The 27,214-nt window shown below is 42.3% G+C and overlaps 1 protein-coding gene across 2 annotated transcripts in view; it reads right to left on the bottom strand.

The window, feature by feature from the left end:
- DAAM2 (dishevelled associated activator of morphogenesis 2) overlaps positions 1-27,214 on the bottom strand; it is a 212,208-nt gene that overhangs the window by 31,678 nt on the left and 153,316 nt on the right. For both annotated transcript variants that reach the window (XM_069852534.1, XM_069852533.1), the window contains 9 exons: positions 23,466-23,532; positions 22,433-22,550; positions 20,824-20,962; positions 19,297-19,355; positions 18,715-18,899; positions 17,461-17,778; positions 10,275-10,382; positions 7,500-7,532; positions 3,246-3,352 (listed from right to left, as the gene is read on the bottom strand). In XM_069852534.1, coding sequence (XP_069708635.1) covers positions 3,246-3,352; positions 7,500-7,532; positions 10,275-10,382; positions 17,461-17,778; positions 18,715-18,899; positions 19,297-19,355; positions 20,824-20,962; positions 22,433-22,550; positions 23,466-23,532 — 1,134 coding nt within the window. The remainder of the gene's footprint in view (positions 1-3,245; positions 3,353-7,499; positions 7,533-10,274; positions 10,383-17,460; positions 17,779-18,714; positions 18,900-19,296; positions 19,356-20,823; positions 20,963-22,432; positions 22,551-23,465; positions 23,533-27,214) is intronic.

Here is a 27,214-nt window from a genome sequence, read left to right as displayed (position 1 = left end):
TCAGCCTTCTTCTGAGCAACATGTTTCATAGGATTGGACCTCTCCAGAGCATTTCACAGAGCAAGACAGCAAGAGATGAATGTCTTAGGCATGTTCTGCAAGAACATTTAAAGACATGCTACAACAAAAACAATAGAGCAGTGAAAATACTACCTGTTACTAAAGTAATGGAAGCAGAGAGAAGCTATACTGGTGAGAGAGGTCAGAGAAATTTCCAGCTGCTAGATGAAAGCAGGGAAAAACAGGGATCTGGGATGACTCTTCCAGACCACACAAGTCTGACAGTAAATCTTCAGTCTGGTGGAAGCTGAAGACATCAGGAAATTCATGGGGAATAGCAGATTTCCAGTGTGACAGAAATAACTGTATGTTGGAAACACCATTAAGAAAGCCAGATTTGAAGCCGATGGGCGTCTGGACTCACCACAGACAGATGGTTCCATATCCTAGTTGAATTATGGCCTACTGGAAATACTGTGAGATAAACTGATCTTGTGCCTATTCAAACCTTTACAGTTGGCCTATGGGACAGAGCTTTGCTTTGTATCCACCAGACTCCATTAAACAAGGACAATTATACCCTTCCACTACAGGAAAACTGGAAGATGCTGCTATCAAGTAGTTGACATAGGGCTTTTAAAAATGAAAATAGAGATGAGAATGGGGTGAAGGCTTACAAATCTGTTAACTGTCAGCAAAAAATCAGCTAGCAATTAAATTTTCTTCTCTTTTCAGTCTAACCATGCTGCAGTCTCTCTGCAAAAGAAAGCAAGAGACATCTATTTCTCACTTTAGCTAGGTTTTGGCTTGCTAGACCATATGAAATATGAGCTCTGCCTGACCCCTTCTAACACAGTGTTAGTAAAACAAAAACATTTGAGTAGTGGAGGGAAAGAAAATCCAACCCATGCAGCTATTTTACTTTAAAGGACAGGACAGTTAAGTGTAAACAAAGGGGGAATAAACTACAGGGATATATGCACAGTAACAGTCAATTAGAAACAGCTGTTGGCAGATACTGTGGCAACCTGAAAGCTAGGGCTGAAGCTCAGGGTTTTACAAACTCTCTTTGTTTGTCACCAATTTTAAATCCCCTCTTGTTGCATATGCATGCACACCCCCCCACACACATATATGAAAGGTGCGCTATGGGAGCAGCAAGGGCATGGCAGCAAACAGGAATGGCTGGGCTGGGAGCGTCTCTCCCTCCGTTAGGTTAAACCCTGAAGAAATGGGGTAATGAAAAAACCTGTAAAGGGGTCATAAACCCCTTTCAGTTATTGCCTGCAGCCAATCCTCCCAATTGCTCTCTTTAGTAACAGAACCATATAAGCACAAAGAATAGAAAAAGGCATGAATGTAGAGATGACATTTTAATTCCCCAAAATGTTTACTTTTCTAGTTGCCTTTAAAAGGGAAGTTTGAAGAGGAGTAGCAATCCCAGGCCAAGCTGTAAGATACTTCTGATATCCTGGGTGTAACACTATCTGCTACAAACATCAAATGGTCTAAACCAGTGATAGCTGTGGTGACTGGCATTTCCCACAGCGTAGCACAGCAAACTTAACAGGGCACAATGTAAACTGGCAGGTTCCTTAGGGACAGTGAGCAAAGTCTCCAAATCTCTGTCATTCATGACAGGTCTGCTAACAGTAAGATCAGGATGTTTCCTAGTGGAGAAGCTGACAGTCAAAAATACAGCTTTTCATCTCTGTTTTGAGTCCAGACGACCAGCTTGAGGTGGACTGGCTTCATGGCACACCTAGAGAAAACACATGCTGTGTACCCTGAAGTGCAAGGTTCATGCTTCAATGCCGCTTCACTGGAGGCAGCAGAAGGGAAGACGAATCACAAATACTGTCCTTTCTCATCGTTTAGAGAGGATTCCTTCCAGGTAAGAATGGGCCAGACTTGCATGGCAAAAGAGATGAATGGTGAAAAACATGTACTGCTGCCATCCACACTGCTTTGGTTTTGGAGATAGAATAATTATCTAGTGTCATACTAAGTCATGGCCCACCTTCCTGGATTATCCTCAGCCCAGCTGCTTGCACATCACTTCTAGGAAATATTCCATGTGCTTACATGAGTTAATCTGAACTCCAGATATGCTTTAGCTGGCCTGTCAAACAGTATGAAAATCCTGTCCCCGCTTATGCCTCCCCAATCCTCTGCCCTGGCCTGCAGTCAGCTGCCAACACCAGCAAAGACATGTGTTGGCAAATGCTGCAGAGAGAAATGTAAGCCTCCCCTCATTCCTGGTTTGGATGGTGAGGGTCCTGATGATGTACAGGATAACACCACGTAAGTGGCATAATGAGAGCCTCCATGGGTTTCACTAAGCAATGGAAAGAACTCACACTGATCCTGGTGGTCTGGCTGCAACTTTGCTTTTAACTGTTAGCTTGCTAGAGCAGACAAGCAATCACATCCATATGAACCCACGTTTTCCTACTGATCAGTGAGGCACTTTTATTGCTCAATATTTCCACAGCTTTCCCAAGATCTATCTCCAGCCCTGCTGTCCCTTCTCTGGCAGGAAAGGCAACTTACTCGGGTGGATAAGTGTCTGCACAAATTTAATGTTTAGAGACAGACATCCAGATCAGTACTCATGTTGGTAGAAAGGCATGGAAAGCATTAAAAAGGCTCTGATGTCAGAGCACGAGAAGGCATTAGAGTCATTGCAGGAGCATGCAAAGGCAACTCCTGGCTTCTAAAACCTAACTTTCAAATACAAGACTTAATTCTTGAGTATCTCTTTTTACATTTACCGCTCTTCTCACTAAGAGACAAAAGTAACAAAGATTAACACCACTCTCAGCTCTTCTGTATTCCAGGGAGAGGCTCAGAGCAACATTTACAAAAAAACCCCATACAGAACAAATGACGTACACAGAGCATTGGGGATACATCACCTAAGTGTGGAGTGCAAGCACTACCAAAGAGCTACTTTCATCGGTTTATGAGTATTAATAGTTTTCTAGTGATGAGTCTTCAGATACATCCTGGTATCTATCTGTTTCATACAGAAAATATGCGTGTGCATATATTTATTAAGTGAGCTAACTCTTCAGAGACACGTGTGTTTGTATGACACTACAGGAGACTTTTCTCCAAATCTCTGCAGGTATTAGACAGCAGGACTGTTGGGAAAAGAAACATTTCCGTTCGTCTAATTCCATTTCCTCTTGCCTCTACATTGACCACGGCATATCCTATGAGTTTAGGCTTAGCACACTTACTTGGAAAGGAGAATAACACAATTCTGGGCCCTCCGGCCATCAATCACAGACAGCTCTTTCACCTTCCGTGTGGAAAGATAAAGGTCTTCTGTTGAACCCATCTCTTTCTGCAAATAATTCAAAAGGAAGGGAAAACAATCAGCATTATGTTTCTCACCCATGACTGATAGCCTTAGCTGAATATAATGACCAAAACCCATTCCAACCTGGGAAAATCCACCCACATGGAGAGAAAAGGAGACAAGAAGGGCAGAGCATAAGTAGGTAGATCCTGTACCACTATACAAACAGAAATCATCCATTAACACCTACAAGATCATCTTTGATTGCAAATACTGGACCTGATTCTCACCTATTAGACCCACTCTAGCAACAGTTAATTAATTATTACCTTTAATTATACAGAAATCACCATTTTACAAAGTTCTCTGTATATCCCTATTGCTAACCCCATAATTGGGAAAAAAATCCAGAATATCCATCCCCATCCAAAATATATTTGCAAACCCAGTCTAATCATCCAAAAGTCTCTGTCTTCTTGTCCTGCTTAAACACCACAATCATGAGATTTGCTTCACTTCCAGAGATTGGGTTACTGTAGTTACTTTGAGTATCTTTTAATACTATTCCTTAAAGGGAAGTAGAGGTAATGACAAAAAGTGTTAATTCTGGATAGCAGATCTCTAGTTACCAACAGAGAAGAGGGAATTGGAAACAGGACGGTTTCTATTTTCCCAGCTAGGTGCTGCTGGAAACTCTTCAAAAATACCCTTCCATGATACCCATATTGTCATGCCTTGAGATTTACCAGCATGATATAGCTTTGAATGCACCCATCAAGTTAGCAACGTGACTTCTTTCTTAGGATATAACAACAAGCATACTGAGTCAGAGCAAAAGGTCCATTTATCCCAGTACCCTGGGACTAATCCACTCCACAAGATTTTGACAGCCAACTATTTGAGAGTTACATGTAAATCATAGATTTATATAGTGAGTTGTGCCATTCACAGGCAGGTACAATGCACCAGCTGAAGACAAGCACCAAATAGTTCTGCTGTGTGTACACAAAGTGTCTAGCTTGGCAGAAAAAAATGGCAATGTTACTCGATACATCAACTAGTGTTTCTGAAAAAAAAGGAAAAATTGGGCATTGGGCAAGTTTATTGTTTCTGAGAGAATAACTAACACTGCCAAAAAGCCATGCATCCCCAGTATAATCTGGCATGTAGAGATGCCATATTTTTCCTGAGTTGCCTCAGTATGCTGGGAGGAAGACAGAGGAACAGGGAGACAGGCAGCTGCTGAAGGTAAGGCATGTACTTTTTGGTCTGTGCACTTGATTTTTAAAAGCTTCACTGTCCCTCACTAGCTAATGTTTGCAGACACCTGGTTGTAGCATTAACCAGCATCAATACCATGGCAAAACCCAAATTTTTCAGGGTTTGGCGCTATACGTGGGGTGGGGGTCCAGACGGCTTCCCCTAAAGCCACATAGCAGGGATTGGTATAATAGTCTCCATGTTATTTCCAATTCCCCAACCCACAAGGTTCAACACAGATGAATAATTTGAACTGTTCAGATACGGTCCACTCCTAGGTCATAAGGAGCGGCCTAGCCTCATCTAAAAATATGTTTTGTTCAGCTCTTACTAAGGAGAGAGATATTTATAAATACTTGGAGTTGTGTGTAAGCAAAAGCAGATGAAGCCTCAGGTTTTACTGAAACCAGATTGCAAGATTAGTTGAAGGAAAACAGATTGCATATGGACTATGTGAATTTTCTCAGACGCAGAAAAAAAGGAGCAAGAGGGCAGTAGTAACCAGCTTTTGTGAGACAAGACAAGCACACAAAGCAAGACTACCTGGAGCTGCTGTCAACCCGACAGGCAAGACGCCTAAGTTTTATCCCATCCATCTTTACCAACTTTCCATCTGGGATAACATTATGTTATATGCTTCAACGTGCATTTTAGATTTAAGATTTTAATTGTAAATTCAAACATCAACTGAAATTTCATTGCTGGGATGAATAGATATGTGGAATGTGTTCATCGTATTGGTGCCCTGTTTCAAATACACCTTGATTTTGGTTAGCTGCAGAATTTGTGGTCTGGTACCACAGCAGCACCCTAGGTTCCACTAATTATCAATACTTCTAAGCAACTGTTTCTACCACATTGATTTGCTCCACAGTATGCACTGCCATGATGACAGACAGTGAACGGCCCAGAGCCATGTACTAGCCTCACTCAATTGCAGAGGTCCTGACCAAACTTTCCAAGTACAGTTCCTTGAGCACTCATGGTGAGGACGACTTTCTTCTGAAGCCACTAGAAACACTTATGATGACATAGAATCATAGAATCACCAGGTTGGAAAAGACCCTACCGGATCATCTAGTCCAACCATTCCTATCAAATACTAAACCATGCCCCTCAGCACCTTGTTCACCCGTACCTTAAACACCTCCAGGGAAGGTGAATCAACTACCTCCCTGGGTAGCCTGTTCCAGTGCCCAATGACCCTTTCTGTGAAAATTTTTTTCCTAATGTTCAGCCTAAACCTCCCCTGGTGGAGCTTGAGGCCATTCCCTCTTGTCCTGTCCCCTGTCACTTGGGAGAAGAGGCCAGCACCCTCCTCTCTACAACCTCCTTTCAGGTAGTTATAAAGAGCAAAGAGGTCTCCTCTCAGCCTCCTCATCTCAAGGCTAAACAACCCCAGCTCTCTCAGCCGCCCCTCGTAAGACTTGTTCTCCAGCCCCCTCACCAGCTTTGTTGCTCTTCTTTGGACTCGTTCCAGAGCCTCAACATCCTTCTTGTGGTGAGGGGCCCAGAACTGAACACAGGATTCAAGGAGCGGTCTCACCAGTGCCGAGTACAGAGGGAGAATAACCACCCTGGACCTGCTGGTCACACCGTTTCTGACACAAGCCAAGACGCCATTGGCCTTCTTGGCCACCTGGGCACACTGCTGGCTCATGTTCAGTCGGTTGTCAATCAACACTCCCAGGTCTTTCTCGTCCAGGCAGCTTTCTAGACAGACTCCTCCTAGTTTGTAGCACTGCACAGGGTTGTTGTGCCCCAAGTGCAGGACCCGGCACTTGGCCTTGTTAAACCTCATGCCATTGGACTCTGCCCAGTGGTCCAGCCTGTTCAGATCCCTTTCCAGAGCCTCCCTACCCTCCCGCAGATCGACACTTCCACCCAGCTTAGTGTCATCCGTAAACTTGCTAAGGGTGCACTCGATGTCTTCATCCAGGTCATTGATAAAGACATTGAACAGGGCTGGACCCAGCACTGAGCCCTGGGGAACCCCACTTGTCACTGGTCTCCAGCTGGATTTCACACCATTTACCACCACCCTCTGGGCCCGGCCATCCAACCAGTTTTCTACCCAGGAGAGTGTGCGCCTGTCCAGGCCAGAGGCTGACAGTTTTTCAAGCAGAATGCTGTGAGAAACTGTGTCAAAGGCTTTGCTGAAGTCCAGGAAGATACATCCACAGCCTTCCCCTCATCCAGCAGCCGAGTCACTTTGTCATAGAAGGCGATCAGGTTAGTTTGGCAAGACCTGCCTTTCATGAACCCATGTTGACTGGGCCTGATCACCCAGTTCTCTTGCATGTGCTTCATGATAGCACTCAAGATCACCTGTTCCATGACTTTTCCCCGGCACTGCGGTCAGACTGACAGGCCTGCTTGAAGACATGTGAGCAGTCTGCTACCTCTACTTTGTCTAAACACCATTTCCATCTTTCCCTGAGCTCTCTGAAGGCTTCAGCAGTCTGTAGTGAAGCAGGCGTTCCTCACGTCTAACCCTTCTGCTCCTCACCTGGCACAAATTCTTCTGCCCTACCAAAGCACCTGCCGGTTCCATAGAAAGAAAGATTAAAATGGGAACAGTGGGAGTGAAGGTGCCCTGAGAGCCCCTTTTGTTCTCCACTACAAAGACTATTACTTTGGTTAAGTAAGAATTCACGTGCACATTCTGCTTTGTCCCTGTCATCTTCCTCAGGATCATCAAAAAGGAGACTACAGACACCAGCAGAAAACACAATGAGGTTATAGCTATTGCAGAGCTAATACAAGTAAAATAATTTTTTTACCCTCTTCCCCTCACAGAAAGCAGAGGTGCAAGGGGTGCAAAGGCATATGAAGGAGTAGCATGAGAGTCATGACCCCATTAATGGCATGGTGCAGGACTTCAGCTTCCCACACACTGCAAGAGGACCAGGAGGCAGAAAATAATACTCACCTGCTTACAGGAGGAGGGGTTAGTTAGCAGGTCCTATGCAGGCAGCAGCCACAAATAGCAAAGAAGGAAACACGCAAAAAATTAGTCACAGAGAAAGATACCAAGTTTAACAAGGCAGCTGAACACACACTGTTTTCTAAGAGAACAAAAGGCTTAGCAAGTAACACTGACTCAGATGGCTCAGTGGTATTTCAGCACTTCTTTGCTTATTTTAAATTGGTAGATGTTGGGAAGCTAAGAGTTCTAGGTCTTTTCTGAAAAGAATAAATTCAGTCTCCAAAGCATAAATCTCTTGCTTCTTGAAATATTACCTAGGAGAATGCTTAAATACCTTTAAAAATCTAGTCCAGAACCTTAGTGGAAGAACTGCCAAGGTTAAAACTTGAGGGTCAGTTCTCCTCTCCTGATGCACAGGCAGTTTATTAGCAACAACTTGTTTTAACAGCACATTATATCCTGTAACAACCTATAGCCAAGCATTTTGAAAGCATTCTGTAACCACTAAAGAAGCTTTACAGTGCTACTGGGTGACACACCCCAACAATTTCACAACATATTCCACAGTCCAGGAAAACACCAGATATATTAAATCAAAAGGTCAACATTATGCAGTAAGATTAGAGCAAGGTCAAAAGACAACTGTTAGAATTCTCAGTGCAGCATTGGACAATTCTGCTTTCCTTCATAGTCACCAAATCCAACACACTTAAAGAGAGGAGAAGAGACCATTTGTCATTAAAAAAAAAAGGAGAGAAAAAAAGCTGCTTAATGTAAATTAAACTGGAAAAAGTATCATGTTAATAATAACAAAGAAAGAGATGTCTTTATCTGTACTCATTCAATATTTCAGATACAAAAGGGCAGTTTTTTTCATCGACATTTAATTACAGACATTTGGATGAAGTTTAGAAGTCACAAACTCAGGTTAAATACATACATGACCAGAGTGGAGTAATTACAAAAATAAAAGAGGAGGAGAGACTACGTTCTCATAAGATTTTGATTCTAAAGCAATCTTGGTTGCTTGGTCTTAAAAAAAAAATAAAATAAAAAGAAAAGAAAAAGCAATGAGGATTTGTTCACTGGAATTCAGTTCACACTGGAGTGAGTATGCATGAAAAAGAAAGTATCATGCAAAGTAATAATAATGGAATATTTTTGCAGGGATATGACACCAAAGCCGCAACAAGAGCTGGTAAGGCAGCAACAGACCTAACTAAAAAAAATAATAGCTTACATAAGTGATACTCTAGTGTCTGAAAATGCTGTCATAATGCGTATTTCATGATGATGAAAGATAACTGTTCTGAGACCCATGGAGGTCACTCTGAGATGATGGCTCCATCCCAGTGGGCAGGGGTAAGGGTCAATTTAGTTTACAGTTTAATAGGCCAGGCTGCTCTTCAGTGATTGGTAACACAGCAGTAACTATTATGATTCTAACTGAGAGTCAGCAGACCAGGATTTTGGGGTCCAAATGAAGCAAGGCTTTGCATGGACATTTCTAGTGAGGAAGCTGCAATGTTTGCACCTTAAACACTGGAATGGTACCTTGATACTGAACTGTTTACTAATACACACATATGACAGTCCGGCTACTTGCAAGACAGCTGGTAGCTCACCTCCATAGTTCTAAGCTTTTGGCACAGGGTCTAAATCCAATTTTGTAACAGCACTGACGTTTCATGTACCTTTCTTTCTGTCTGTGAACTAAGTTCTTGTTTCAGGGAAGTGGGTTCACAGAAAGAGAAAGGAAACCACTGAAACAGCAACATCTATTTGCAAGACCAGAATGAGAAATGAAATCTCATCGTGCAATAGGTAATATCACATTCTTCACAGTTTGAGTTGGAATGCTTATCCAGGTGGCTGTGAGATATGAGTTATTCATTGGATTAGACATAAAAATGAGAGAATGAACAGATGAAAAGTCCAAAGACTAATAGTTTGTTAATTTTAAGGTACTAAATAAATTAATCATAATGGTGATAAAGTAGTCATCATCACTGTAAGGCTTAACCATAAAGGCTATTTATGGCAATTATGTCTGTATCTTTTCCTAAAAACTTCACAGCAATGATCCAGTTCTGAAGTGTACAAAAGATTGAATTTCTACTAATATATTCCAAATGCAAAGGAAAGCTGGGGGAGTTCAGGGAGTGCAAGTACAACCCCTCTCCTGATAAATCTCATACAGCAGAGAGAGATAGATTGAAGATAACTTGCTTTCCAAGAAAAAGAGAAGAGGGAGAAAGGGCATTCTAATAAATGGCTGGTTTAAAAGTATTCTGTTTGTTTTATAATCCTCAATTCAGACATTTTCTGTCATCTAGCCAGTTAGGTCAGTTGGCTATTAAAAAAAAAAAAATCGACAAAGCAAAAGACAGCTCATTCAGTCACCTTGTTCAGTACTCAGGCAACTACAGACCTTTTCTCTGGATGAGAGAGAGAAAGAGTAAGATGGATATCAAGCACAAATATAAAGCTTAGGAGCTTTTGGAAGCCAGTGGCTGCTGAGATCAAAGAGATTGTTACCTTTTGGGAGCTTTTGCCTCTGAGAGCTGCCAATTAGTATGAAGTGTGCCAAAAACAAAAGGTTAAACTCTGCCCAAAATGCCTTCCCCGTTTCTTTTGGTCTTGTGATTTTTTTGAACAATAGCAAAGCAGCGAATGATGCAGCCTGACCACAAGTGGACAAGGGCTCAGATCACTGTCATGTGTTCTTTCATTCTCCAGAAATTCAAGAAAACAAGTTGTGGAAGTGTTCCCCCCTACCTGGTGCCTCTGATATGCTGAGAACATCTTTTCAAAATCTTCTAGATCCAGCACCTTGAATGCCTTTAAATCATCAATCTCATTCCAGATTGTGCCATGGATCCTCTCCTGAAAGAAACGGTCACATTTTAATGAGATGACAAAGCTTTTGGCTAAGAACATCCAATCCCATTTGTACAGATCATTCTTTCCCAATCACTGGACATCTTCCTATGTGCTATTAATGTCATTTTAGAGAGCACACTTTGTTTCAAGAGTTAAAGGAGAAAAAATTAGTATGTTTAAAAAACCAAAATACACATCACTCAGTATTCTGTATTTTTCATAACAGCAAGCTGCTGATGAAAGGGCACATTCCAAAACTAGGAGACCACATCTCAAGCAACATTCATGAAGTTTCCTCTTCAGAGTGGCCATCTGTCTAACACAATGATTGTGGTCATGATAAAAGAAGTGTTACCGTCATGAGGAAAAAGCTTAGGAAGGGCACTGATGCATGACAAAACCCCAGACACATCTTCCGTTCTGTAAATTGTGCCAGGTTCTGTTGTAAACCCCAGAGAATGTGTGATTCTCATTCTGACTGCCTGAGAAAGTAGTTTAAAATTTTGTTTTACTTTACTTTTAAGGCTCTGAATCTTTGAAGTATAGCTGTTTCTTATTACATGAGCTTCTCCATCTACATGAGTTCTTTATTGACTCAGATAGATGCAAACTATACCTAGATCTCTGAAAGAGCATCATCCACACTAACTGGAAATGCTCACAACCCAAGTGATACTTTATCCTGGATGCCAAGGGATCCTACCTGCCTGAGAGATGATTATCATGGAGGGAGACAGGCAGAACTCCTCAAACTTTGCTGTCCACCAACCCTGGACCAAATAATTCCTGTATGATATCAATTAGCAAATCAGCAGTCATCCTAAACTATGAAAAGGCCTTAGGGTCTCCTGCTGACATTTCAGGACAGATGTCCTTGCTGGCAAAGAGGACACAAAGACTGAACTTCCTTCTCCCTCCTACTGACTGTTAAGATACATGTTGTGTAGAACAAAGTTTAGGCAATTACCTCTTCAGTAAAGGAAAACTTGGTCTTCACACCTAACAACACAGTCTTTCAGTTCATTTAGTTAATGAAGTGTACATTTGCTGTACTTCATTAACTGGAAGAGTAAGGAATGTGTTGATTAAAAAGAAAAGAGATCTAAGCAAATCCCAATTGATGAAGAGCCAACAGAAGTGATGCAGTGAAAGCCAGGAACAGCAGGCAAGGGCAGCGAAACCCTCACGCAGGCTCCAGCTCTAAAGTACCCGAGTTCTACCTACATAGTAAAGTGCATTAACACTTCATTATCAGAACTAATTAGGAACAGGCTCTACTTCCCATTCATAGTCGAAGAAATGAGGAAAACGTGCTAAGCCACAAGGCTCAAAAGGAGTAAGGAAAAACTCCTGATGGGAGGATGAAAAGTGTGAAGTGTTCTGGAGGAAATTCCTGGCAGGGCAGGCATGGGAGGAAAAACCAACACCCTCTCTCCAGAGGCAGCCTGTGAGTGCCTGAGGGCAAGAAGGGGTGTTTGCAGTGCTGGTTACAGTGAAAGCATATACAAGATGGAAGAAGCACCCGATCCTGAACAGGCTTTCCAGTTTCATTGTATCATTCTTTGCAATCAGTGGCTCTTGCTTCCATAGTAGGAAAGAGTTTGGGAGACTCATCCCAGACAAAGGAATAGGTGATAAAGTTAATTTTCACTTTATCCTAACCCTGGACTCTACTGCCAATCTCAGCCAAATGCATCCAGGAAGTGTTCATTCTCATGCAGTGTCCAGGCTGCCTTTATAAACCGTGAATTATAAATCCTGAGGGATGTATTTGAACAACAGAGCAATTCTCAGAGTTCCTCGCTGTTACAGTCTGATTCATCAAACAATGAAAATGAAGAATATTTGTTGACAGGAGCCCATGGACATGACATGACTTCAGAAGCAGTCCTTGGAGTCATCACTGGCACAGAGCTGCAAGGATGCCAAAAAGCTATATGCTGTGTTTGGCAGAGGGCTGGATGTGACTCAAGGCAACTACTCACGAGAGTCTTGCCCATCTACCTGTCCAGCTCCAGAACTCTCATGGGAATGAATTTTCCCTACACATGGCAAGAACAGTGAAAACATGCTATGTAACAGGCTGATCTGAATGGCTTGCAGAGGTACCAGAACAGGCAGTTCTAAGACTCACAAAGGGATTGTAGACAGTAGTTCTCATCCATACTTTCCCATAAAAACAACCCAAGGAAGGGAAAATTATTCTCATTTTAATTCAGATTTATTCTAAGACCTAGGTCGAATCTGGTCCTGTACAAGATGATTTGTTAGCTACTTACAGCAGAAAGATAAATTCTAAAGCAGCACCTATTGCAGTGGTGTGTACAAACAGAGCTTTGACACAAACAACCTAATTTTAGTGCCTAAAAACCAAACGGGCTAATCTAGTCAAAGAAAAGAAGAGGCAGGCAGAGGTATAAACAATCTCTGCTATACAAAACATTTGCAATGGGGCTGTCCCTTCTCTTTCTACCTTAGGCTCTGCCCTTTAGAAATTTCATCTTGCTGCCAGATAATTTCCTAGACCGAGCTCTTGCGACTCAGTTATGGATTAACTGGCTGATAGTTTCTTGTCATCAGCCAGAGAGACTGAGCATTTTAAGAGAAACAGACCTGCACAATGTGGTTGCTGTGATAAATTATTCCCTCAGCACCATAAAAAATATTTATGGTTCCTAAATAATAATTTAAAAAGAAAAGCTTTATTTCTTTCCTTTTATTCTCTCCTTACCTTAAGAAAGAAAAGAAAAAAAAGGAAAGAAACAAAAGGAGAGATTCACTTCACCTGTAATATACTTTCCTCCTTGTATTTATTTATTCATCCTACAAGTCTTCCAAGATCTGTGGTTCCTCTGTTTTGCACCTCTTCAGAAGCAAATCCTATGAACTACATTTCCCAATGTCCTCCGGCAAAATGGTGGTACATACTACATAAGGAAACATCATCCGAACAAATATTAACAAGGCATTTGCTCCATCAAGCTGAGTTTTTAGTCTGTTGCATTTCGTACTTTGCTTGCTATCGATGCAGCACTTGTGCCATTCCATATTTGTAATGAAGTCAAATTTGTTGAAAGACCTACCAAGTGTTACATGGAACTACAAGTCATATCAGGCTACATCTAACAGAGGATTTTATTTACCCTGAAAGATAAATACTGATACTCTGCAGGCCACCAAAGTCCATTATGCCTCAAATACCTCAAAGAATGAGTGAAAACTTACAGTACTTTGGGAAAGCCTTTCATTTGTCCTGCAGGTCCAGAGAAATTACAGAAAATATCAGGGTCCTGTGAATACTGCAGCAGGCAATCCTGCTTATTTATACATTAATAATTGTAATATATTAACCATCAAAAAGCAAAGAAACTTAAAATTCTTATTCATAATTCCATTATGAATCTGAAAAAAAATGATACGAACAGAGTGCATTTTTCAGATTTTTCTGTTGATATCAGATCCTTTCCTCAGTGAAAGAAATATACACTAGGAGCAAAAATTGTATTTCTGTCATGTTTGTTAATTAAGACAGCTGTTTAATCTCTCTGTAGAACTAGGCACCACCAAGGCTATCCTGAGTAGCTTCACAAAGATTTTGTAGAAATCTTTCCATTAATCTCTGGCACCAGTTATGCATCATTTTTTGTCACGATCCTCAGGCTGCTTTTAGGAAGAAAGCTCCAGAAATTAGAATAATGAACAACATTACAGAAACAGTTTTTTTAAAAAAGTCAGTATCAAAATTAACATTTTCTGTTTATGTGATTTTTTTTCGGGGGGGGGGGGGGGTGGGGTGGGGTGGGGTAGTAATGTTGGTGGTTTTTTTTAAATCCTATGTGGTATGTAGAAAAAATACCTTCATTCTGAGACAATTTCACCCACCCAAGTTTATTTAGGGCTGGCTAAAGGAGGATCATTTCAGATCACTGACTTGAGTCATTACCAGCCTGACTCTTATTGGGAAGCTGCTTCTCCAGCCATGAGACAGCAAGCAGCGCAGTTGAAGACTGACTTGATTTACTCTGATAATTTAAAATCAATATGTTTACATTATTAGAACATGAATTATATTAATCCATGCTTCCAGTGTGCTTGAAACCAGTCCATCATTTGGATTAACTATACATGTCTGGTCCCCGTTTGACCTTGGGTATTGTGTAAAATTCAGAGTGGGAGAGCAAACTCCACTTGTTGTCCAGAAACAAAGAAAGGAATCTTTCCAGGACATTACAGTGGTTACATTGCAATATCTTTTTCTTAAAAAACAGAGATCCTTGGCACCAGCAGTACTGTAATGCTGTATGAATGGAATTCACAGACGATGCTTCAGTACTGTATGAATGGAGCTGTGATGTGGAAGGACTTCACCAGAATTCAGCCCATCCATGCATATAAATGGCTTTGCCACTGATCATCATCTCACATCAAAACTAGTGTAAAATCTTTCATTTGCAAAGGAAATTAGCGTGTGTTGGAGTTTCCTTGTTAGAAGCATAAATACTTTCCAGTCAAACCTTTTTTCATGGTGCCCATGGGAACTGTGGACAATCTGTTATTGTCAGCTGCTAAGTTTCAAAATATTTGATCATTCTTGTAGCATCCAACAGCTTAGTCCTTTCTTTCCAAAGACAATATCAGCACTTGGAGAAAAGGTGTCATACAAGTTGCCCTAGAGAACAGCTTTGATTCCACTACTGAAAAAGTTTATCACATGGGCAGGAACATCCCACTAGAGCAGGTTACCCAAGACCTCATCGAATCTGGCCTTGAACACCTCCAGGGAGGGAGCATCCACAACTACCCTTGGCAATCCGTTCCAGTGTCTCACCACTCTCGTGGTGAAGAAATTCTTCCTTATGTCTAGTCTAAATCTGCCCCTCTCCCATTTATACTCATTCCCCCTATTCCTATCATCACAAGCATTTATGAACAGTCTCTCTCCAACTTTCCTGTAGCCCTTTAAGGTACTTCAAGGTCACTATAAGATCTCCACGGAGCGTTCTCTTCTCCACGCTGAACAACCCCAACCCTCTCAGCCTGTCCTCCTATGGGAGGTGCTCCAGCCCTCTGATTATCCTTGTAGACCTTCTCTGGACCCATTCCAATGGTTCCATATCCTTCTTATGTTGAGGATTACAGAACTGGACAGAGTTCTCAAAATGAGGTCTCACAAGAGAGTAATAGAGGAGCAGAATCACTTCCCTCAACCTGCTGGCCACGCTTCTTTTGATGCATCCCAGGATACGGTTGGCCTTCTGGGCTGTGAGCAAACATTGCTGGCTCATGTCAAGCTTCTCATCAACCAGCACCCTCAAAGTCCTAAGCCTGCTTAGGATACAGACTCTGTACTAATTGCTTTGAGAAGGATGGTCTAAGTAGCATGTGGAGATACCTAAGAGCTGGATAACATCTATGAGCTGGCTGCAGCCGTAAGTTTGTGTACAGCTGTGTTTCCAACATGGTGTCACCACACAGTGTTGTATTGTGGTGCAGACGTGCCTGTGCTCTTTGCTAAATAGACTGGTCTTTTAAAAACCAAAAACATATACATAGTGTCAGATGTATTTTTCCTCAAAATATTTTCATGGGGAAAACTTATATTCATGTAAACTGGAAGTTAAGCACTAGAATGAACCAGGAGAACAATGCAGAAGCGCTTCAATGGTAATAAAAACCAAGACAAGGCCATCCAACCTACCCATGACTTTTCATTCAGAGGATTCACATCCACGTGAACAGAAAGAAAGTGTCTGGTACTGAGGCAGGGAATCTAGGATAATGTGATGGACAAAACATATTGCCTCTTCTAGCAGCCAATGAAACAAAATAATTCCATAACAGTGCACTCCAAATAACAGCTAACCACCTGTGACTGCACCACAACCTCTGCAGTTTTGCAGAGACCTTACTACTTAAAAATATAGCACTGGCAAACACTCCAAAATGAAACCCCCACCACTCTTATGCCCCTTTTTCCCAACTATTCTGCTTTCTTCAAAATAGCATCTTTTACCCACCTCACCACCCAGGTCTTCAATTTTATTAGCACAGCTGCATTCACTCCTAACCAGAGGGCAGGATAAGCCTACAGTCACTGTACACTAAACAGAAACACCTGTGACTCTCTTTTTCATATACATTCATATATACATATATTAGTTATTATTTCTCTTCTTCAGAACACTAAGTTCCATGTTCTGCAAAGGAAAATAAATCCCCATCCTTACATTCTCTCCCACACCCCCCACATGGCCCTGACAGACAAGCACAGACGGTGCAGCAAATATTTCACTTCACTTTATTTTAAAGAAAAGGAGGGGGGGGAAGAGAATTCTTGTGGCATTCCAGGGGTCCCTGGACACTCATTCCAAATGCCAGAGTTGGGCCCTGGGTGAGTTTCAGTCTAAAAGAGAACCTGGGTTTCTAGGCAGCCATCCAAACTCAACACAGACATTTTTTTTCTTTCTAAATCAGTTATAAAAAAATAAGAGCTAAAAAAAAAGGGGGGGGGGGGGGAAAGAGAGAGAGAGAAGGAAGAGAGAGAAGTGGAGAGGAAGGAAAGACAGCCAAGGTAGTAGAAAATGAGTGCAACAGGAATAATTCTAGTCCTCTCTTTTTATTGCCATTTTGAAGTTTTATTGTCAAGAGACAGAGTTGTAACCATGCAAGGAGAAAGGCAGCTTCGCTTTTCACCGTGAATTAGGTCACCTTTCTCTTCTTGGTGACAGCTCCTGCCAGGGTACAGGAGGCTGGTTTTGGAGCTGGTTCTCACCATGTTTTGCTCACATTGGCTTTGGCCATCGTTCTCCCCGATGTGCAAGTAAGGGCAGCTCTGGCCTGCCAGTCCCAGAGATGACCAGCTCTGGCTTATATATTCAGTCCCACCATAGCTTTGCCTAAATGATAGCATGCCTGGATCTACTGAAACTCAGACTAACCAGCACCTTGTTCATCACAAGAAATATGCTGCACTGGTGGAGAACTGGGAAGTCTCCCTCAAGCAAGACAGTTAATGGTATAAATCAATACTGAGTTACATTTAGGAATTAAATTAATTGCTGAAAGTACTGCAACACCTTACCTCACTCAGCTTAGCCCAGTTAAAGGATTTCAGTGGGTGTGAAGGCTGCGGGATTGATTTCTTCTTCAGGCTGGTGCCACTGCTGCTGAAGGTGGTTGTTGAAGGCAGTGGTATCCCCGTGCTGAAGAAAGGTGGTGCACCTGGTGGGGGAGGAGGTCCTCCAGGAGGAGGTGGTGGAGCAGGAGGAGGGGGGCAGCTGGAGAAAGGCAGAGGAGGTGGCAGCGGAGGCAAATTCTCAGACATTTGAGAAGAGGACAAAGCTAATGGGCCACCTGGAGGGGGAGGTGGTGGGGGTGGGAAGGAGATGCTGCCCCCTTGCTGGAAAATAAAAAACACAGAAAAGAAAGCAAACATTTTAAAAGGCACAATAACTCCATGTTGCCAACTGATGTGATTTTATTACAAGTCTCAAAATATTTGATGTTTTCTTTAAAGCCTCCTGCACTCAAAGCCATGCAATAAAGGGAGGAATCTCAGCTTTCATTTAAAGGAAAGTTTCAAGCCCTTGGAGCTGTGGAGAAGAGCTTGAAAAAAGGAACCATGAATGGCTCAGAAAAACAGAAAGCTAGTAAAAGAAGCCAAAATGTTTTATTTTCTCCTTGTGTATGAAAAAAGAGAAAAGTTAAATCTTATGACTTCTGAACTCCTTGGTTTTGAACCCTAGGATTTGAAATACTGAATACCTGTCATTAGGCCCCACTAATGCAAAGTGGGAAAGGGGAGGAGAGACCTGCAGTGTCTGACTTCTCAGGGCCATGTCCAGGTGAGCTGAAGCTTAGGCACACTGCTGGAACAGAAGGAACACCAAGCAGGAAGAAGCAACTGCAAATATTACTTCTGCAGAACTCGAAGGCAGTACAGATGCTCTTGAAGCATGACAGGAACCCTGTTTCTTCACTAAATTTACTTTCATATCTAGGAGATTTCTTTCTATTCCAATGAAATAAAAGTCAGGACCACCCAACTTAGTAGTAAAAATTATGGATGAAGGAGGACATGGATGCCTCAGCAGCTCCCGCAAGGAAGGTGGCAGAGAAGAAGGAATGGAGCAGCTCATGCATTATCAATTCTATCCACAACCTCAGGGATTTCAGTCTCAGTTAAAAGCTGAGCAGCTTCTAAGTACTCATCTTTGTAGCTGGATAGACAGACTCTCTGTACTGACAATAGAAAGTTTTTGACTTAAGTGCTTTTGCTCATCATTCACGAGTTCACAGGCTTTAAACAAGATTGGGAAGAGTCACAGCCTCATACCGAGAACTCATTAAGTTGAGCCATCAGGTCATTCATTTGGTCCCGGGTCTGGCGCAGCTCCAAGGATTCCTTCTGTAGCTTGTCCTTCATTTTGTTCAGCGTCTTCATCATTTCATCTTTCTCCTGGGTCTTAGTCTCACATTCCCGCTCCTTCTTCTCTAGCCTGCTCATCAGCTCAGCGTGATCTAGAGGGAACAGGAAAGCAAAGCTGATGAAATAAAGCTTATCAACAGTCCCCAAAGAGACGCAGGTTATGCTGAAACAAAGTTGACAAATCTGTCAGCTCAGCTGGGGATATATAATGAGAGTAAGAAAAAAAAAATAGTCTGAATGTCATGACCATGATCTTCAGCAATGTCCAAGTTTTGCTTAGACTGTAAAATGACTTCATGTGAGGACTGAGGGAAGCCCCATCCTAAGAAACAAACTGATCACCATGAGACAAAATATATTGGAGAGAACAAAGCAAAGTTTCTCCACAAAAGGAAAAGCTGCGCCCAGCTCTGCTGTTTGCTGCTCTGTGCCTGTATCAGGATCAGTCTTACCTCCTCCTTTGCCTACCCAAGTATAGTCTGTGCTCACCTTTCCGAAACTTCTCTGCCTGGTCCCTCCACTGCTTGACTTCATTTTCATTGACCAGCCTGAAAGATGAAATCACATCATTTAATCTTGTTCTGAGCTACTCAGGCCGAAAGGCGAGTGGCCATTATGTGCAGTGAACAGCAAATGGCAACCTGGTGAATTTAGATGTTTATACAGGATCATACCAGTGGTCATTCTGGTTCCAGATCTTTATCCTTACTGTAGCCAACAGCTAACGTTATAAATGTGATGGCTTGCTGCTCAAAGTCCTGAAAATGGGTAAAGGAATGCCTGGGAAAAAAAGTCCTGATGTGCTTCTTTCTTCAGATAATGTTCTCAAAGCACTACGTCTATTTATTTTGAAAAAGAGAGGTTATCACTAAAATAATCACAACCACTGTGGGTTAAAATCATCCCACCGTTAATACAAGACTAGATTGCCACCTTTTTTTCTACTTTCTGTGGTTCCATTTCTCCTTTCTTATGAGGACAGAGGATGCTTATCTTTTGGGTAATAATACATAAGTAACAAGGCAATACTCATATCTCATATTGGCACAGCTTTTTCCTGTTACTGACAAAAATATGCAGGGCATGCTGGGGATTGATTAGATATGCAGAATGGGGAGTAGCAATGAAAGTTGAAAGTGAAGATCACAGGGCACAGAGTCTACATTGAAATCTGATCTCCAGACAGACAGAAAGAGATCAACACCAGTGTATTTTTCCACGACAAGAAATCACTCTTGATTGTGGCTTATGCCTGTAACACAAGGGACTGTAAGATTTTTAGTACAAGAGAATTTGGTTTCATAAAAGGCTTATGTTCTATAAAATGCTCTTTTCAGTGAATAATTCAGAAGGGTAATGGGCCATGAATTACCTGCAGAGGCAGATGGATGGGATGAAGAGTCCAAAAGTTTGGCTAAAAAAGGACTGAGAACAGGGAAGTTGAGATGAGAGCCAGCTCATGTAGCTAGACTTCTCAAATGATGCGCCCTATGGGAAAAAATAATGGTAGTGCCCTCAGCCAAGTCTGTGGGTGAGAGCATGCAGACATTTTATGAAGAGGTAAAAAGTTATGTGTGCTAGTTGAGGGACTGCGTTCCACTATTTGAAAACTTTCTAAACTATGTGCTCATTAGTGAGGAATGAGATCTAAGCAGACATGACCCCTCCCCCCCTTTTCCTTTTTTTTTTTCAATATCGATGAAAGTTTTCATTAACATTCTGAACGAAAAAGGTCACATGAGAAAGCCTTGTTATAATATCATGGGTATTTTTTATGTTCTTCTAACTGGATTACTATTTAAGAGAAATTAGAAGCCAAAGGCAAGGCCTTCACAAGAAAATACTGTCTGGTTAAGGTGTCATTAGAAGGAAATTATTTAGAAGACTAACAAAAAAATGAGAAGCTGTAAGTTAAAATAAAATACTTTTCAGATATATTTTATTGCCTGATCACCCGTTTACTTATCATGTATTTATACCTGCATAACAGAAATAAACAACAATAATGCAGCTTACATTTTAATGATATTTTTGACATTGAAGTTTTCCAATGGAGCTATATCTGGATCATCTCCTCGTTCATCCTGAAGAACAATTTGTTGGAGTATTCTATCCAGCAGCTGCCATTGCTGGAAGTTTCCTCCGTTCCTCTTATCTGTATGGAAAAAGACCAACTCATGAGAACTAACATTTCCATGCCAAAGAGCACAGACCTGCCAACAGACTGCATTCCTTCCCTTCCACCTTCTATCTCAAACTTATGTAGCAAATTATAGAATGCAAAGCCTAACCCTTAACTGTTGTTAGCAGATTATTTACAAACACCTGGCATACCGGAAAAGTGCATAATAGGCATGGGTAATTCTCCGGGTTTGCACATTCAGAATGTGCAAACCCTTTTGACAGATGAGCTCTAACTTGCACTTCAAACGCCTAACAGAATTGATTCCTTTGTGGTAGCTGTTACTCAATATTTTCCAGGATTTGAGGTTGGGAGGTTTTTTTGGTACCTAGGTAGCATCATTATCAGGCACTATAAAAACAATCACATGCTCTATCTGCATGCTCAGTTATCTGCAGTCATTGAAACTCAACTGGTACAAAAAAAAAAAATCACACAAATATGACCAAAAAGCATGGAGAGGAAGAACAGAAATTGAACCAAAGGGACTGATTCCATGGATCTCAGAAGAGCCAAAGCAACATAAAGTCCACCTCAGCTCCCTGAGTTACATAACTTAGACCTCTGGATTCTTTAAAACTTCTCCAGTACAATCCTGTCCTGGCCTAACAGGATTTTGCACTTCTGCTACCAGAAATCCAGATCAATACCTAAAGCTCAATTATTCTCTTAAAGAGTAATATTAAGGAAACCACAGGGACAAACAATTGCTAAAATTTGTGCATGGCAGTACTTAAATTTAATGAGTTCCTGAAAATATACCACATTACTTTCTGAAAAATCCCTTCTCAGTTTGACTTCTTAAGTATGGCTGAAAGTAATGAAGATCAGCACCTAGGAGGATCAAGGCAGGCAGTTCTTTAGTGATATTGCTATGCCTTTGCTCAGCTACTACACTCTGGAAGCATAACTGAATTATTTTATTACAGTTAACAATAAGATTCCTGTCACTTCTATTGAAAATAGAGGGCAGGTTTTGAATTCAGAAGTTCTCCATTGATGCACTACCATGACATAGCAGTCTGAAGACTTACTGTGGAACAGCTTTCAGTACTGTATTACTTAAAAAGTGAAATTCCTCAGTGCATTGTGTTAATATTCCAAATGATATCTCTTTCTGAGATTTCCTTGATCAGGAGAACAAGGGCTCTTTCTTTTTTAAAACTGCTAATTTAAAATCATTAAGGGCCCTGACAATGACTAGAATATTTCAGTTACTTAATTTTATTTGCAAGTGCAGAGAGGCCAAGCTGCTGCTTTAAGTATTGCAACAAAAATCTACTGCATAGAGTCAGTGTAAGATACTAAGTCCTTTGGCCCCTGCCAAGTTCTGAATGGAAGACAAGGGCAGTGTGTGTCCTGGTACCTGTGACCCTAAACCTACATCAAAGCTTCACCTAGTTCTTCAATACCCCTTGTTCTGGAAAATTATGATGTACTCACATGGCATCTGCAAGCAGTGCTGGAGAATGGATAATAAATAGGGATAGGCGTCTGTGTGCTTCAGTCTCTTCTTGATCAACTCAAACATCTGAGAGGCACTCTTTGTATCAATATGGATCTGAAGTAAGAGAAGTTAATGAAAGAACAAGTAAGAGAAAAACAGTAAAAAGCCTGACTAACCGTGAAAGATCTGATCGAGAGAGAGGCAATTTCCAGCAACTGGATCTTTGCAGTCTTCTGCAGTATCCAGGCGCAAGTTCCAGTGAGGAGTAGGTGTATGGGTTTTTGAGACCAGCATTACAATCCCCATTCCAGTATAGGAATGATCCTCAAAGTAAAATGCTAGAAAGTTAGAAGGCATGCAAAGCCACCAAGAGTCGTTCTGGAGCAAGCAAAGCATTTGGGTCCTAGAAAGTGGTACATAAATAGTAGAAGCTAAGCAGAAAAAGGCTGGTTGTTCTGTATCAGTATGCAGCAAGAGCTGGTCATGAAGAAAGAAGATACTATAACTATTCTGGACCCTACAGCCTCTTACTGTTGCTAGATGTTGTGGAAACTGTCCTTGTTTTACACTCATCTTTAAATCCACTCAGTCTAAACTACTCTACACAGGATCTGAGGTGACGGTATTCAGGAGAGCTTCCTGAAATCTTAGGGAAAATATCATAAGAGCCCAAGCTTCACCCGTAGTCCTGTAAAGGGGATGTCTGAAACTAGAATGCATCTGGATCATCATGACTGAGAATATGAGAGCAGAGTCGAGAACCTCCTCAACTCCTGAACCTTCAGCCAAACAAATGTAGTCTTTGTCTAAGATACTTGGCAGAAGACCTGTGATCATTGTTTTCATTGTTCACACATCACAGACTCCCTATTTGACAAATGAGAAACAGTGAAAACAAGTGAAACAGTGAAAACACTCTCAGGACCAAAATCAATCACTATTTTCAGGGAATGCAAAGGGAAGTTGGACCAAGCACCTGAACTGGATGTTCAGCTTTGGCAAGTTCAGGTACTTCTGAGGAAAACTTACCAGGTCAAACCGCTTGGCAAGTTCCAGGTCATCTTCATTTCTAACCATCTCAAAGAAATCTAAGTGCCTAAGAGAAAACAGAAAAACGAAACAAACAAAACCTGCCAATGTCCATGGCGTAATTCAGACTTAAAGTAAATGGCGTCATTACAGAAGCAGCAACACCTTATTTCCATCTAGAACTCTTGGAAAGTGGCAGGCCTTTCGTACATGAAGTGTTGGGACAGGTATGCAAGGCCAATTAGGGGGGTCAGGAATGGCTGGCTTAAGTATACATGCTCTAATCCTTGTGATAAGTCACTGTGTTGAGCTACGTCTGCTAAAAATAAACATGAAATAAGAAAGGGATATTCTATTTCTAATGAATGCAATGCCTGCAGTGATAACATGTTTCTAAAAAGTCCATGCCATACTTGTTAACCAGACATTAGACCATTAACAAGTTATTTCTTCTACACAGTGGAGCAGATATGTATTCAGTAAATTAAACAGTAGAGCTCACATCTGTAAAGATTTGCATATTGATTAGTACAACAGCATGCCTCTAGTGAGATCTGAGGGAGCTGGTGAGAGATACACTTGACTATGGCATCTGGATTTCTCTCATATGGAGACTAGAGCACAGCAGATGATGTGAAGAAAGGCTGTGGCACATTCACCTATGTAATCCAGGCATCTATGATCCTCACAAAATTCTGTTACCATTCTCATCGCTGTAACTTCAGAAGGCTGGTTGGCAAAGCCTCATGGGAGACAGTACTTAAGGGCAAGGGAGCCCATGAGGGCTGGGAGCTCTTCAAAATGGAAATCCTAGCAGCTCAGGAGAAAGCCATCCCTATGTTCCGGAAAAAAAGCCAGCAGGGGAAAAAAACAGCTTGGTTGAACAGGGAGACCTTGAGTGATATCAAGAAGAAGAGAAACGTTTATGGGCTCTGGAAAAGGGGACAGGCCTATTGGGTGGACTACAGGAAGGAAGTGAGATTGTGTAGAGAAAAAATCAGAAGGGCTAAAGCTCAACTAGAAATCAGATTGGCAAAGTCTGTGAAAGATAACAAAAAATCTTTCTATAAATATATAAATAATAAAAGGAGGACTAGGGAGACTATACAGTCCCTATTGGACGCAGAAGGAACAACAGTGACAAGGGATGAGGAAAAGGCTGAGGTAATTAATGCCTTCTTTGCCTCAGTCTTTAATTGTAAAGAAAGTTGTTCCATCTGTGTACAAACCCAGGAGCCAGAGAAGCAAAATGAGGCTCCCATGATCCAAGAGGAGGTGGTCAGAGCCTTGCTAGCCCGACTAGACACCCACAAGTCTATGAGGCCGGATGGGATTCATCCAAGGGTATTGAAGGAGCTGGCGGATGTGCTGGCCAAACCCCTTTTCATCATCTTCCAACAGTCCTGGAAGACTGGGGAAGTTCCACTGGACTGGAGGCTGGCTGATGTTGTGCCCATCTGCAAGAAGGGTCGCAGGGAGGATCCAGGGAACTACAGGCCTGTCAGTCTGACCTCAGTGCCGGGAAAGTCATGGAACAGGTGATCTTGAGTGCTATCATGAAGCACATGCAAGAGAACCGGGTGATCAGGCCCAGTCAACATGGGTTCACAAAAGGCAGGTCTTGCCAAACTAACCTGATTGCCTTTCTATGACAAAGTGACTCGGCTGCTGGATGAGGGAAAGGCTGTGGATGTGGTCTTCCTGGACTTCAGCAAAGCCTTTGACACAGTTTCTCACAGCATTCTGCTTGAGAAACTGTCAGCCTCTGGACTGGAGAGGCGCACACTCTCCTGGGTAGAAAACTGGTTGGACGACCGGGCCCAGAGAGTGGTGGCAAATGGTGTTAAATCCAGCTGGAGGCCAGTGACAAGTGGGGTTCCCCAGGGCTCAGTGCTGGGTCCAGCCCTATTCAATGTCTTTATCAATGACCTGGATGAAGGCATCGAGTGCACCCTTAGCAAGTTTGCAGATGACACTAAGCTGGGTGGAAGTGTCGATCTGCTGGAGGGTAGGGAGGCTCTGGAAAGGGATCTGAACAGGCTGGACCACTGGGCTGAGTCCAACGGCATGAGGTTTAACAAGGCCAAATGCCGGGTCCTGCACTTGGGGCACAACAACCCTATGCAGTGCTACAGACTAGGAGAAGTCTTTCTAGAAAGCTGCCTGGAGGAGAGGGACCTGGGGGTGTTGGTTGACAGCCGACTGAACATGAGCCAGCAGTGTGCCCAGGTGGCCAAGAAGGCCAATGGCATCTTGGCTTGTATCAGAAACGGCGTGACCAGCAGGTCCAGGGAGGTTATTCTCCCTCTGTACTCAGCCCTGGTGAGACCGCTCCTTGAATCCTGTGTTCAGTTCTGGGCCCCTCACCACAAGAAGGATGGATGTTGAGGCTCTGGAACAAGTCCAGAGAAGAGCAACAAAGCTGGTGAAGGGGCTGGAGAACAGGTCTTACGAGGAGCGAGGAGCGGCTGAGAGAGCTGGGGTTGTTCAGCCTGGAGAAGAGGAGGCTGAGGGGAGACCTCATTGCTCTCTATAACTACCTGAAAGGAGGTTGTAGAGAGGAGGGTGCTGGACTCTTCTCCCAAATGACAGGGGTCAGGACAAGAGGAAATGGCCTCAAGCTCCGCCAGGGGAGATTTAGCCTGGGCATTAGGAAAATATTTTTCACAGAAAGGGTCATTGGGCACTGGAACAGGCTACCCAGGGTGGTGGTTGATTCACCTTCCCTGGAGGTGTTTAAGGTACGGGTGGACGAGGTGCTGAGGGGCATGGTTTCGTGTTTGATAGGAATGGTTGGACTCAATGATCCAGTGGGTCTCTTCCAATCTGGTTATTCTATTTTATGATTCTATATCCAGAAATGCCCCTAAGCATCTCCTGAACACTTCTGGTTACTGACCAAAGGAACAGAGCAGTCCTGTTGCCTATAGAACACATTCTTTTGGTTATAATGTTGTAGATCAAAAGTAGCATTATTGGTTCTATCTCTGTAGCAAACTGTAGACAAGTACAAGTGTGTGTGCTTTTTTGTGACATTAATACACAGGTATATGCCTCTACCCACGCAAACATGTGAGGCCACTGTGTATGATTGGCTGCTGGTGCTAAGCTGGTGCTTATGCAGAATATTAGGCACATTACATTTGCTCCCAGTAATGTATCTGTTACCCTATAGCAGCTGCTAACAGTGGATGTTTGAGAAAACGGTGGCTTGAAATCTGCAGGCATAGGCCTGTGCTTTGGCACACTCTGCACTCCCACCTATGAAACATCAGCCCTGCTCTTTAGGAAGGGGATGGAGTAGTAGACAATAAAGGAGAGCAGCACATCAGCAGGTCAATGCCTCTCCACAAAGCTTAATGTGATCACAGGAGAAGGTAGGCTCCCACGGCTGTCTGCTCCTACACCTTAAAATGCTTCATTCTGTTAAGCAAATGTGTTTTACCCGGCTCCTCATTGGTTCATCAGCCTTTTAGCTTCTTCAAGTGTCTCAGTCAAATTGTTCAGATTGTTTACTCCAAATTTATTTCAGCATGTGGCTTTGTGAAAGATTTCATTTAAAGTCATTAGTAGTTTCATTTACTGTGGCAAATGATAGAATTGCTAGTGGAGAAAGCACTTATTATCTATATAATTTTTAACACATTAACTTGAAGGTGCCATTCAGTGTTACATTTTGTACAGTAGCCAGGCTGTTTGAAGATGCTACTCATTCTTCTCTCTTGCCCCCTTGCATCTCTACCCCTTTG

This window comes from Phaenicophaeus curvirostris, chromosome 2 (genome assembly GCF_032191515.1).
Source record: "Phaenicophaeus curvirostris isolate KB17595 chromosome 2, BPBGC_Pcur_1.0, whole genome shotgun sequence".
Taxonomy (NCBI): domain Eukaryota; kingdom Metazoa; phylum Chordata; class Aves; order Cuculiformes; family Cuculidae; genus Phaenicophaeus; species Phaenicophaeus curvirostris.
The sequence above is the reverse complement of the archived record's forward strand: the minus strand, read 5'-3'. Positions and strand labels throughout refer to the sequence as shown.